At 43.2% G+C, this 14,431-nt stretch overlaps 1 protein-coding gene across 1 annotated transcript; it reads left to right on the forward strand.

The window, feature by feature from the left end:
* The first annotated feature begins 4,231 nt into the window (after positions 1-4,231).
* LOC134571391 (sulfotransferase 1C1-like) lies at positions 4,232-9,649 on the forward strand. Its single transcript, XM_063429594.1, has 7 exons — positions 4,232-4,615; positions 5,351-5,479; positions 6,694-6,791; positions 6,884-7,010; positions 7,540-7,634; positions 7,700-7,880; positions 9,537-9,649. The coding sequence occupies exons 1-7, from the start codon at positions 4,444-4,446 to the stop codon at positions 9,647-9,649; spliced, it is 915 nt and encodes a 304-aa protein (XP_063285664.1). The 5' UTR covers positions 4,232-4,443.
* The last annotated feature ends 4,782 nt before the right edge of the window (positions 9,650-14,431 follow it).

Genomic DNA, 14,431 nt, shown 5'->3' on the forward strand with positions numbered 1-14,431 from the left:
CTTTGCTGAGTTTGAATAGATCATTCTGTGATTAAAAAAAAAGAGGTCGATTTTAGTACAATGTTTATTTATCACCTATGCTTGCCAAAAATCATCTTATTTACAAACCTCCTCGTTTGCTGGGCCATTTTTTTTGTTTTTTATTTGTTTTTGGGAATTTTGCAATAAACGCTTCTATATATCACCTTTTTTCCTGTAGATTTGGGTGGGGAGAGGGGGTGGGAGGAGGTTTTCCTACAGCGTAGGTCAAAGTCTGACTACTCTCTCCCAGAATTAAAGGTGTATACCTTTTTGTATATTTATATGGAGGCTTTATGGGTAGATATCTGCTTGGGGCAAACAAAGGGAAATCAATTATTGGTTGGGATATGTTATAAACCACCTAATGTTAATATTGACGAGAAAGAACTGCTGTTTGAGCAAATTGGTAAAGCTGCAAATCGGGGTAACACGTTAATTATTGGAGATTTTAATTACCCGGACATAAATTGGGATAGAGGGACTAGTACTTCAGCAAGGGGAATCGGGTTTTTGAATGTTAAATGACACCTTTATGTCACAACTGGTACAAGCATCAACTAGAAAGGATGCTTGTCTGGATCTCATCATAACAAACAATGTTAATCTTTTAACCAACATTCAAGTAGGGGAGCATTTGAGAAATAGTGATCACAATATGGTAACTTTTGAAATAAACTCAAAAAAGCAAAAGCACGTGGGGTATATTAAAACGTATAATTTTAAAAAAGCCAATTTTAATAAGATTAGGGCAGCTCTACAACATATCGACTGGCATAAACTCCTTAGTGAAAAAAACACTGAGGATAAATGGAAACAAATATTAGAAAGGTACATTTCTCAGTATGTAGCATTGGGTAATAAATATAAAAGAAACAAATTAAAACCAATGTTGCTTAGTAGAGAAGTAAAACAAGAGATTAAAAATAAGAAAAGGGCTTTAAAAGCATTTAAATCGGACAAAGCAGAGGCATCCTATATAAGATATAAGGAAGCCAATAATACTTGCAAAAAGGCAATTAAAGTGGCTAAACTAGAAAATGAGAAATTGATAGCCAAAGAGAGCAAAACCAACCCCAACAAGTTTCTCAAAGGACATCAATTCTAAAAAAACAAAAAATGAAAGTGTAGGTGCACTGGAAACAGAGATGGGTCTGTTAGTTAATGAAGACCAGGAAACGGCAGACATTTTAAATAACTATTTTTCTTCAGTATATATTAATGAGGATCCTATGGCAAGAGATATGCAAATGATTGCTGCAACAAACTTGCAGAATAGTTGTAATTGGTTAACTCAAGACAAGGTGCTACAGCTATTAAAGAAAATTAATGTAAATAAAGCTCCGGGGCCTGACGGTATCCACCCACGAGTACTTAAGGAGCTAAGTGGGGAAATAAGTGAACCTCTGTATTTCATTTTTCAAGATTCTTTTGTTTCAGGTATTGTACCGGAGGATTGGAGGAAGGCAGATGTTGTTCCTATATTTAAAAAGGGTTCAAAATCCTTGCCAGGAAATTATAGACCTGTGAGCTTAAATTCTGTGACTGGCTATTAAGGGATAATATTCAGGAATTCATAGGGAAGAACTTTGTTATTAGCAATAATCAGCATAGTATTATGAAACATAGGTCATGTCAAACTAACCTAATTGCATTCTACGAAGAAGTAAGTAAAAGTATAGATCAGGGTGTTGCAGTGGATGTGATCTACTTGGATTTTGCCGAGGCATTTGATACGGTTCCTCACAATAGGTTAGTCTTCAAACTAAAAGAAATTGGTCTAGATGAATATTCTTGTTCTTAGGTAGAACATTGGCTTAAAGGGAAACTCCAGTGCCAGAAAAACGATCCGTTTTTCTGTCACTGGAGGGTCCCTCTCCCTCCCACCCCCCAATCCCCGGTTACTGAAGGGGTGATAACCCCTTCAGTGACTTACCTGGGACAGCGGCGATGTCCCTCGCCGCTGTCTTCGCCTCCGCGACGCACCTCCTTGTTATTACGTCGGCCGGTGGGCGAGACTAATCTCGCCCACCGGCCGAGGAGACCTAATGCGCATGCGCGGAAATGCCGCGCATGTGCATTACGTCTCCCCACAGGAAAGCATTGAAAAATCATTTCAATGCTTTCCTATGGGGTTTTGAGCGACGCTGGAGGTCCTCACACAGCGTGAGGACGTCCAGCGACGCTCTAGCACAGGAAACCTGTGCTAGAAACTAGGAAGTGACCTCTAGTGGCTGTCTAGTAGACAGCCACTAGAGGTGGAGTTAACCCTGCAATGTAATTATTGCAGTTTATGAAAAACTGCAATAATTACACTTGCAGGGTTAAGGGTAGTGGGAGTTGGCACCCAGACCACTCCAATGAGCAGAAGTGGTCTGGGTGCCTGGAGTGTCCCTTTAAGGATAGAGTACAACGAGTTGTAATTAATAGTAAATTTTCAGGCTGGACAAAAGTGGTAAGTGGTGTCCCTCAGGGTTCTGTTTTGGGACCACTTCTATTTAACATATTTATAAATGATCTTGAAACAGGCATTGAAAGTCATGTATCAGTGTTTGCAGATGACACAAAACTTTGTAAAGTAATGAAATGTGAACAGGATATTGCTTTGCTGTAGAGGGATTTGGATAGATTAGGGGCCTGGGCACTAAAATGGCAGATGAAATTTAACGTAGAGAAATGCAAAGTTATGCACTTCGGGATTAAGAATGCACAAGCAACTTACACACTAAATGGTAGTGAATTAGGGATAACCACACACGAGAAGGATTTGGGAATTGTTATAGACAACAAATTAGGCAGCAATATGCAATGTCAATCTGCAGTTGCTAAGGCCAGTAAGGTTTTGCCATGAATAAATAGGGGCATAAATTCTAGGGATGAAAATATAATTGTGCCTCTTTATAAATCGCTGATAAGTCCACACCATGAATATGGTGTGCAATTTGGGGCGCCCGTTCTAAAGAAAGATATCATGGCACTAGAAAAAGACCAGAGACGAGCTACAAAATTGATAAAAGGAATGGAGCATTTTAGTTATGAAGAAAGGTTAAAAAATTTAAATCTCTTTAGTTTGGAAAAATGGCGCCTGAGAGGGGATATGATAACATTATACAAATATATTTGGGGCCAGTACAAACCATTATCTGGAAATCTATTCATAAACAGGGATATACATAGGACACAAGGTCACACATTTAGGCTGGAAGAAAGGAGATTTCATCTAAGGAAAAGAAAAGGTTTTCTTACAGTAATAGCAATAAGAATATGGAATTATCTGCCTGAAGAGGTGGTTTTGTCAGAGTCTATACAGATGTTTAAACTGCAATTGGATAAATACTTGCAAAATCATAACATACAGGGATATAATTTCTAATTAGTGGGCTAATAGCTGCTTGATCCAAGGAGACATCTGACTGCTATTTTGGGGTCAAGAAGGAATTTTTTTCCTAGTTTGTTGCAAAATTGGAAGCGCTTCAGACTGGGTTTTTTGCCTTCTTTTGGATCAACAGCAAAAACATATGTCAGGAAGGCTGAACTTGATGGAAGCAAGTCTCTTTTCAGCTATGCAACAATGTAACTATAGGTAATATGGTCTAAGCCATGTTCATTGCACTCCGTCTCCGTGCTTACTTGGCACAGATTTGAGTTTTACATGCTGATCCATGCCGATGCACGTAGCTGCCAGGGTGTTATATTGCTGTATTCCATTAAGGTGTGGGCTTGGGGATTTTTGTTTGAAACAAAATGAGAAACATTTAACTAAAAAATCATTCAACAAAAGGCTCACTTCTATTCAACACACAAACAAAATGTAACAGGTTTGTTTCAATTACCAGCTGAATACTTATAAAACAAACTTGAAAAGTGAAACTGCTTAGTAGTAAACCCCTTTTACTAAGATAAATAATAAATCTCCCCTATAACCCAATACAGGACTTTAACCAGGCAGCGTGGATACCCAATCCCTGCTTTAAGGTGTGTCTTGGCACAGCTGGCCACCCCTGACACACTAACTATATTTGACATTTAAAGAGAACACTAAGCCTAGAGAAGTGTGTTTTTTTTTAGCTTCGTTTTGTCTGTCTCACCCTGAAATAACCACAAGGAGGTGACTATTTGTGGAGGACGCAGGATCACAATGAGAGCGACCTTTTAATTTGGATGTGAGATCTCTCCATAGTAACCGTCTCAAGAGGCTTCAGTTGAACTCGCACTTCACATTGTCAACTCCCCGTCTTATCGCCACCTTCCTGTTTAATCTCTGTATGCTTGTCTCGTTCTCTCGTTCCAAGTGTTTATCTATTGACAGGAGTCTCTCTACTTTCCATTTATGTTCTTTTTCCTCTGTTTTTTTTGCCTCAAACCTATTCATTTTATCTCCCTTCAAGCCTCTTTTCTTACTTTTCCTCTTCATTCGTCCTGATCATGGCTTTTGAACGGAACGCACACCATTTTGACTCCTACGTCATGCAGAGACCGGAGATGGGGCGTATTATGGGGGTTCCACTGGATCAGAAAACTTGTGACACTTGGAACAGCATCCAGAGCTTCCAGGCCCATCCTGCTGACATTCTTGTAGCCGCTTATCCTAAAGCAGGTGCAACAACAGATTACATGTAAACATAATTGTTTAAAGCTAGGTTTAGGGGATATTTATTCTATGGGGACTATAACTAGGGATGTACAAAGTATTTCCATGTCTCTGACTCATGTTGGGCAAAAATTTCTGAAAATTGCTCTGCTGATTTGATAAACTCTCTTTTTGAAGATTTATTAGTGACATCCAGCTAATCGCCCCTTAAAGAGACACTGTAGGCCCCCAGATCACTTCAGCTCATTGAAATGGTCTGGGTGCAGTGTCCCTATTGCACTTCATGCTGCAATGTTAACCATTGTAGTTCCAGGTAAACTACAATGGAAGCGCATTCTTAAAGTTACAGTAACTGATGCTGGATGCCTGCAAGCCCTGCAGGAGGATATTCAGCGTTAACTATCTCCCCATAGGAAAGCATTCACGTGATGCTTCCCTATGGGGAGGCCTAATAAGCGTGCAGCACACACCGCGGATGTGCATTAGAGTCCGCTCATTGAGGGACGTCTGAGGAGGCCGAGCCGTGAGCCAGCACCGAGGACATTAATTAATCCCTTTATTTACGGGGGCCGAGGGAGGGGGCTTTGCATACCTGGCACAATAGTATTCCTTTAAGAGGGTCATTATTCATCCACTGACTGCATCCATGCATACCAATAAACCATAATCATGCTCTTTCTTCAAATGGCCCACACCCAGTCCGTTTTACCCCACTGCTCTCTCTTGTTGCCCTCTTACCAGGTACCACATGGATGCAAGAAATTGTAGATATGATTTGTGAGGATGGAGACATAATGAAGTGCCGTCGGGCTCCCACCTATGACCGACACCCCTTTTTGGAGGTGGTGGCTCCCGAACCTGTTCCCTCAGGTAAGAAGCATGCACTATGGGTAGGTCAGCTCATAATCACCAGTCACAAAAATACAGGGGGAAAAATACGTAGTTTGAAATAGAAACTAAATGTACAAAAACGCATAACTTGTGAAATCTAAGACAAATACACACATTTTTTAAATAAATTACTGGAGAGAGGTCCAGTTTTGTTACAGTAGTCACCATCACCAGGAGATTCAGACGTAAACACTTTATGTAGTACCCTGGACTACTTTGTCTAAGTCACCCTGTGCCCATTATAGGTGCAGGGTGTTTATTATGCATTTGTTTATTGGTAAATGTTTTGTGTGCTCTCCTGAACTGCTGATGTTTGATACAACCTAGGTAGATTTGGCAATGGAGCCTGTATAGCGCCATCTGCTGGTAGCAACAGCTATATGCACTACCTGAACAGCAAGACTTGTTAATTTGCATATTCACATCAATTTTGGATATTGTGGTTTCCGCAGGCAGCAGATATAGTCCTGGTTAATAATTGTTACCACACTCCTTTATAAATATGTGATGGTGTTATTGTGTGTTTCCCTATATGATTTGATTATTTGTATTTTTATTGGTTGTCACCACATGTTTCAAGACGAGTCACCAAAGGCTAGTCCTTGTTCAAAATCAAGTTTTCTAAGTTATTTCCTTTTGGAATTGTATATCCAGTGTGAACTTTTTTTTGGATCCCAGTAACAGAGTCTTTGGACCTGTTGGCTGGCTGCAAGACCTCTCTAGCACGGGACAAGTAAAACAGAGAGCTAGGCCTGAGAGCCAGTAGTGCCTTTATAAAGGCAAGAGATAATCAAATTACAGGCAGAGTTGAAAATACCTGCCTGTGAAAAAAGCTGAAGAGGCAATGGCAGAGGGGATAATACCTGCCTGGAAAAATATAGCTGTAGCCTAACTGAGGTGGAAGAGTCCAGAGAGACCCCAGTCGAGCTTCAGCAACTGGGTCTGAAGGGCTCAAGAGTCCCCTGTGGTAGCAAGGAAAAAACCTGGTGGAGGCACTCGGTCAGAGTACAGGAGGTTTGTCACAAGTTTGTCCAGCACACAAGACCTGGAGAGCACGCCCGTCCCTCTCGCACTACTGTGCAAGACTCTCAATTGCTCAAAATGCATTGAGAGCCACAGAGGGGGCTTAGGCATAATACAGGTCCCCTATCTGAATACATATTGAACCCACATTCTATGTTTCTCTACCATAGGACTACAGTTAGCTGAACAGATGGAACCACCTCGTATCCTGAAAACTCATCTTCCTGTCCAGCTCCTTCCACCTTCATTTTGGAAGAATAACTGTAAAGTAAGAAGGAAGATGATAATGTGTGCATTATCTACATACCAATATGTATTTAGTTTATGCCTCTTTCTAATGATTTTTTTTACCTCCTGTAGGTTATATACGTGGCTAGGAATGCCAAGGATTGTATGGTGTCCTACTTTCATTTCCAGAGAATGAATAAGGGTCTCCCAGACCCTGGGACCTGGGATAATTACTTCTCAACCTTCATGTCTGGAACAGGTGAATTACCATCAATCAAGCATGCATCCTTCAAAGAATCATATTTCTTTTTATTTTCTCAGAAACCATGATTGTTAAAGGCACACTTAAAGTGGTCTGGGTGCATTGTCCCTGTCCCAGTTAATCCTTGAGACTAAGACTGCCTCTAGTGGCTGTCTACCAGAGAGCCCCTAGAGCTGCTTCTGGGAGCTTACTAGACTCTAGGTCGCCTAACTGATGCTTGATGTCCTCACGCTCTGCATAAACATTGACACAATGTTTTCCTCTGGGGAGGGCCTAGTGTGCTTGCTGTGTCTGCATTAGTTCCCCCATCAGAGGAGACGAAGAATCGACCCAGTGCTGGAATCGGATAAGAAGAGAAAAGGCTTTTAACATTTTATATGACGAAGGGGCGTACCCAAGGGAGTGGGAGAGCAAAGGGCCCTATAGCGTTAGGAATACAATTTTACAATGTTGTATTCCCTTTGTATGAATAGAAGTAAAGACACACAAGGATTCATCATGCTACATCTAATACTGTTTCTTGCAGTTCCATGGGGCAGCTGGTTTGACCATGTCATTGGCTGGTGGAAAGCAAAAGACAGTCATCAAATCCTTTACATTTTCTATGAGGACATGATCAAGGTAAGAAGATTTGAAGGAGGAACTGTTCAATAAACATGTCTATAGGCTTCCTCTTCTCTTGGCAGAATCCAGAGCATGAGATCCAGAAGGTCATGAGTTTCCTGAAGAAGGATTTATCTGACAATGTTCTGGAGAAGATCCACCAGCACACCTCGTTCCAAGCCATGAAAGAGAATCCTATGGCCAACTACAGCACTATTCCTTCATTTGTGATGGACCACACCATCTCTCCCTTCATGAGGAAAGGTACCGAGCAGTTGTTAAAGACTTTCAATTAGAAAGAAGAACTTTTGGATTATTTTACGTTTTGATATCACGTAACATTCCAACTTGATCTAAATGTAATCAATAAAATCACAAGTCACTATACAACAGATAACCATAAAAACATGATATATGCATTGTTAATAAATTATAAATAATTTTAAACTTTACAGTCATGGGGGAAAAAGTACACCCTCTTTGAATGATATTAGGACACAAGAACACTTATCTGTTCCTCGTGATTTATTTAACAAAAATAAAGTCAACATGAAGAAGCCATTTTTGAACGACTAAGTACCCCCTTACTGTTTCCATAAGAATTAAGTGGCTAACTAGTAGACAGGTGCTGCTAATCATATGCCCTTGATTAATTGATCATCAGCAACTATCACTACCTCTAAAAGGTGAAGTTTTATCAGTTTACTGCTCTGGAGCATTCTGGTGTATGTTAACACAATGCCAAGGAGGAAATACATCAGCAATGATCTTAGAGAACCCATTATTGCTGCCCATCAAACTGGGAAGGATTATAAGACCATTTCCAAACAATTTAAAGTTGATCATTCTACAGTGAGAAAGATTATTCAAAATGGAAAACATTTATGTCAGTTGCCAATCTTCCCAGGCATATACGTCCCTTCAAATTCATCCCAAGGTCAGACCGTTCAAGGCTCAGATAAATTGCAATATATTGTATAAGATAAATCCAGTGGGGGTTAGTATGAAATAAATCCAATGAAGGATATTATAAAATAAATCCAGTGGGGGTTAGTATAAGATAAATCCAGTGGGGGTTAGTATAAAATAAATCCAATGAAGGATATTATAAAATAAATCCAGTGGGGGTTAGTATAAAATAAATCCAGTGGGGGTTAGTATAAAATAAATCCAGTGGGGGTTAGTATAAAATAAATCCAGTGGGGGTTAGTATAAAATAAATCCAGTGGGGGTTAGGATAAAATAAATCCAGTGGGGGTTAGTATAAAATAAATCCAGTGGGGGGTTAGTATAAAATAAATCCAGTGGGGGTTAGTATAAAATAAATCCAGTGGGGGTTAGGATAAAATAAATCCAGTGGGGGTTAGTATAAAATAAATCCAGTGGGGGTTAGGATAAAATAAATCCAGTGGGGGTTAGTATAAAATAAATCCAGTGGGGGGTTAGTATAAAATAAATCCAGTGGGGGTTAGAATAAAATAAATCCAGTGGGGGTTAGTATAAAATAAATCCAGTGGGGGTTAGTATAAGATAAATCCAGTGGGGGTTAGTATAAAATAAATCCAGTGGGGGTTAGTATAAGATAAATCCAGTGGGGGTTAGTATAAATTTGCTTTAGCTACACATTCTGGCAGTGCCTCCCTATGGTGAAAGGTTGGATTGGCTGAGATCATCGATCTTTAACTGATCTAATATTACGAATATCGCCCATAAGTGTCTCTCTGCCTTGTGCTGTCACTCTAACTGTAATATGTCACCCATTTCACTGTGTCCCACAGCTGTCTCTCTCTCACTGTATGACATGTCACCCATTTCACAGTCTCTCCTGATGTCTATCTCTTTGTATTACATACCACCGATCTCACGGTCTCCTGCAGCTGTCTCTCAGCCCCTCTCATCCTCACTGTGATTGTTCTGCAGGTATTGTGGGCGATTGGAAAAACTATTTTTCGGTAGCACAAGATGAACTCTTTGCGAAGGAGTACGAGAGAAAAATGAAGGGAACGGACCTGGTTTTCTGCACTGAGCAATAAATGGACCATTTTCTATCCAGCTCCATGTCTGTATATTCACATAACACCAAACAATTTACTTTACAAGCTTCATGACAGTACAGGCAAGATAGATACATTTCCACAGGCAATCTGCCATAGGTAGGGTACTATAAGATAAATGTAGGAACGTCTTATGGGCGCCGGAGAACTAGCTAGGGTTAGGGGGGCTTTATAGCCAGGCACTGTGTGGACTTGTCCCTGGACTGGTGGCCAACAATCTCAATTCCCTCCAGGCTGGCCCTCTGTGATATTTCCCAGGATACTGATAGCCTGCTAGGCTACAATGAGTATGTATGGTGTCACTGGGTGTGAATGTAACTTCTTACTGTGCAGGTCGTACTGATGGAGGCTGTGTGGATTTATGATGGCAGACCATGCAACTCCAGCAGCTCTATCTGTCAGATATATATGTTTGTATAGACTTTCTCACCCCTCTGGTGTTATTTTGTGTATTCCCCTTTCTCGGTCCTGGGAGTCTAAGGGGTGGGGAACCTGGGAGTCTGAGGGTTCTGCGTGGTATCTTAGCTGTTCCTAGAATTGCACTGTTCTGGACAGCGATCTCAGATGTCCCACCTGGAATCTGCTGAAGCCACTCTCCCAACTTGGGAATCACAGCCCTGAGTTCTCCTATCACAACTGGAACTACTACATGCCTTGACTTTCCACATCCTGTCTAGCTCGATCAGTCCTTGGTATTTGCCTGTCTGTCTTGATCTAGAAGTCCCACAGGATCTTAGCCCTGTCATTCTCAACTACCCTTTGTGGTATCTCCCATCTGGAACTAGGCAGGTCCAGCCCATATTCTGTCCAGATCTTTCGGTACATAATCCCCGCAACTTGGTTGTGGCTCTCAATGTATGCTGCCCCTGCTAACATCTTGATACTATGTACTCAAATGTCTGAGTCTACAAAATAAGAATAATAAAAAATATATATAAAAATCATGCTCCATGTTGATATGGCCACCCACACTGAGATATGTAAGTTTTATGTGCAAAAGGAGGCTATTCCTCTTATTATAGGTTCTTGCCTGAAAAGCTTGCACTCCAAATAAGAAATGGCTGCATTAACCCCTTAAGGACACATGACATGTGTGACATGTCATGATTCCATTTTATTCCAGAAGTTTGGTCCTTAAGGGGTTAATGCCTACTGCCTAATTGCTTAATTGCAGGATTCTTCATTGCCTAATTGCTTAATCTAATACACCCTTTTTTCTAAATTCTACCTATCACATGGCTAACCTTTTCATGTGCTGCCCATCAATATGTATATGTAAACTGTGTCCCAGAAACCATGGTGGATCGTCTCACCGTGCCAGCAGGTAAATGCACCTGGTAAGGGCATAAACCCTTTACTTTGTTGCAGTGCTATATTATACCTGTTTTTAGGGTGTGTTTTTTTTATTTGCAGAGTGTTAGAGTGTGGCCAGTGCTGCATGGGTGTGAGCCTCACAGACAAGAGAGCAGTTTAAGATAAAGAGCTATGAATCACCCAGCCAGTCACAGTGGGTGGGATAAGATGTGCCGAATGATTAAATAATGGAACATTGTGCAGTGTGTTGTAGATTTTACTCACGGTGAATGAGTCTTGTTCTTGTTTTCTACAGGCTGAATTAGGGATCCATTGTAAGGGGGGCAGCTGGTAATCTGTTAAGGAACATGTTACGCTCATGTTATGGGATGCATTTAGAAGTGGAGTAACGCCGAAATAGGAGAACATTGTTTTACGGAAATAAGGCAGGCAACCTTTGAAAAGACAGAAGAGGCCTCAAGAATGTATGTTGTGGCCCCCAGAGATGAAGTGGAACCATCTACCTCTGAAGCCTGATAGAAATAGGAATTTGGGAAAGGCTGAGATCAGGGTACAGAGAGAGGGGTAACAGGTCTAACGAGGAGAGGAACAAGCCAATGGTCACAATGTAACTGGTGGTATGTACAGAAGCTGAGCTCTTCCTGCAGCCTTTGCTCAGCACACAGTGACAGCAGCCACACTACCACCAGATCTTCCCTGCCGGGACATCTAATAGCTAAGCAGACTACAGAGCAGATATCCTTAATGCATCAAAATACATGATATTAAAACCTTCTGATTCTCAATGGCAGCACCTGTCCTCATCTTCTACCTACGTATCTTCCACCTGTGTTAATTGAGTACATGTACCTGTGTGGGCCCTGACCTGCCAAGCATGCTGTAGAACAAAAACAGGAAGAAAATAGAATAATAGGCGCTCGCAATTCACCTTACAAGGGACTCACCAACCTTGTGCAAAAAAACAGGTACACACACAGAAAACAGTGAACTGCGCTGCATTCAGATCACAAGAGAAATGCATGCACTGAAGGGAACTTTGGTGAAATATATCTTAATAAAAACAAAGAAAAAGAAAACATAGACAATAGTGTGAGACGGTTAATATGACTAAATGTGAATGTGTATTGGGATACAGCAGGTAAGAGCCAGTAATCACAGCGATGGGATAAGATATCCACTATATATGGAAGGAGACCAATAGTGTAATATGCCACCAATGGATATACAATATACAGAAGGTATCCTACTTACAGGAATTAGAGCAATGCCCTGATCTGTATTGTGGGATGATCTCCACCAGGGGATATACAGGATGCTCAGGAAACTGGATGGAGATAGAACACATAATATACAATTTCCAGGGACTGGATATACTAAAAAAGGTACTTTATGTAAAACAGAGACAATAAAACCAACACGAGATAAATCATTAAAATTGTAACAATAGAGTGCAATAAACTACCAGCCCATAATGTAGTAATCTCTTAATGCGTTGCACCCAAAGCTTTTTCAAAAGTGAAACTCTCAAAATAATTTGTGTGGTTAGAGCAGAATTACAATAATTAAAATAATGCCTTAAAGGGACACTATAGTCACCAGAACAACTACAGCTTATTGTACAGTATACCGCTTATTGTATAGTATACAGCTTATTGTACAGTATACAGCTTATTGTATAGTACACAGCTTATTGTACAGTATACAGCTTATTGTATTGTATACCGCTTAATGTACGTTATACCGCTTATTGTACAGTATACAGCTTATTGTATAGTATACAGCTTATTGTACAGTATACAGCTTATTGTACAGTATACAACTTATTGTATAGTATACAGCTTATTGAATTTGTTCTGGTGAGTAGAATCATTACCTTCAGGCTTTTTCCTGTAAACACTGTCTTTTCATAGAAAATGGTAGTTTTAACACAATAGGGTCAGGAATACATGTTTGTGTTAGATTTAAAGGGACACTTCAGGCACCCAGACCACTTCTGCCCATTGGAGTGGTCTGGGTGCCAACTCCCACTACACTTAACCCTGCAAGTGTAATTATTGCAGTTTTCATAAACTGCAATATTTACCTTGCAGAGTTAACTCCTCCTCTAGGGGATGTCTACTAGACAGTCACTAGAGGGCACTCTCTGGTCTATAGCACAGATTTTCTGTGCTATAGCGTTGCTGGATGTCCTCACGCTGTTTGAGGACCTCCAATGTCGCTCAATTCCCCATAGGAAAGCATTGAAAAGCATTTCCAATGCTTTCCTATGGGGAGGTCTAATGTGCATGCGCGGCATTGCCATGCAGGCGCATTAGGTCTCCCCTGTCGCTGGCTGTGCATGCGCAATAGGTCTCCCCCACCGGACGACGTCGGTGGGGGAGGAGCGTGGGTGGACCCTGGGCCACCGCTGAGGGACATCAGTGCTGAATATGGATAAAGCACTTCAGCAACCTGGGATGGGGGGTGGGAGGGAGCGGGCGTCGTTGGCCGGGCTGCAGGGGTAGGACGGTGGAGGGTGGGAGGGAGCGAGCGGCGGTGGCTGGGCCGTGGGGGAGGGAGGGAGCGGGCAGGAGCGAGCGGGCGTCGGCGGCCGTGCTGCAGGGGCAGGATGGCGGAGGGCGGGAGGGAGGGAGTGGGCGTCAGCGGCCGAGCTGCAGGGGTAGGACGGTGGAGGGCGGGAGGGAGCGGGCGTCGGCGGCCGTGCTGCAAGGGCAGGATGGCGGAGGGCGGGAGGGAGGGAGTGGGCGTCGGCGGCCGAGCCGCGGGGGCTGGACGGTGGAGGGTGGGAGGGAGGGCGGGAGGAAGAGGGCGTCGGCGGCCGTGCTGCAAGGGCAGGATGGCGGAGGGTGGGAGGGAGGGAGTGGGCGTCGGCGGCCGAGCCGCGGGGGCTGGACGGTGGAGGGTGGGAGGGAGGGCGGGAGGAAGAGGGCGTCGGCGGCCGTGCTGCAAGGGCAGGATGGCGGAGGGTGGGAGGGAGGGAGTGGGCGTCGGCGGCCGAGCCGCGGGGGCTGGACGGTGGAGGGCGGGAGGAAGAGGGCGTCGGCGGCCGTGCTGCAAGGGCAGGATGGCGGAGGGCGGGAGGGAGGGAGTGGGCGTCAGCGGCCGAGCCGCGGGGGCTTGTCCGTGGGGGCGGGAGGGAGGGCGGGAGGAAGAGGGCGTCGGCGGCCGTGCTGCAAGGGCAGGATGGCGGAGGGCGGGAGGGAGGGAGTGGGCGTCGGCGGCCGAGCCGCGGGGGCTGGACGGTGGAGGGTGGGAGGGGGCGGGAGGGAGCGGGCGGCAGCGGAGTCCGGGCTGCAGGATGGCGGTGGGCGGGAGGGAGAGGGGACCTGCAGTCTGTTTTCCTGGCATTGAGTGTCCCTTTAATATTCCCAGCTCTGAGAATGGAAGCTTCAGGTATCAGTAAGAGATGGAATGTGTGTAATGTGTCCCTCCACACACTAGGGGCCG

The sequence above is a fragment of the Pelobates fuscus genome, chromosome 8 (genome assembly GCF_036172605.1).
Source record: "Pelobates fuscus isolate aPelFus1 chromosome 8, aPelFus1.pri, whole genome shotgun sequence".
In the NCBI taxonomy this organism is placed as follows: domain Eukaryota; kingdom Metazoa; phylum Chordata; class Amphibia; order Anura; family Pelobatidae; genus Pelobates; species Pelobates fuscus.

Bases quoted from the DNA above. Each gene is read 5' to 3' on its own strand.
- LOC134571391 (XM_063429594.1), top strand. From the start codon at position 4,444: ATGGCTTTTGAACGGAACGCACACCATTTTGACTCCTACGTCATGCAG. The intron at 4,616-5,350 runs GTGCAACAACAG...CCCTCTTACCAG, and splicing joins AGCCGCTTATCCTAAAGCAG to GTACCACATGGATGCAAGAA. The intron at 7,635-7,699 runs GTAAGAAGATTT...TTCTCTTGGCAG, and splicing joins TCTATGAGGACATGATCAAG to AATCCAGAGCATGAGATCCA.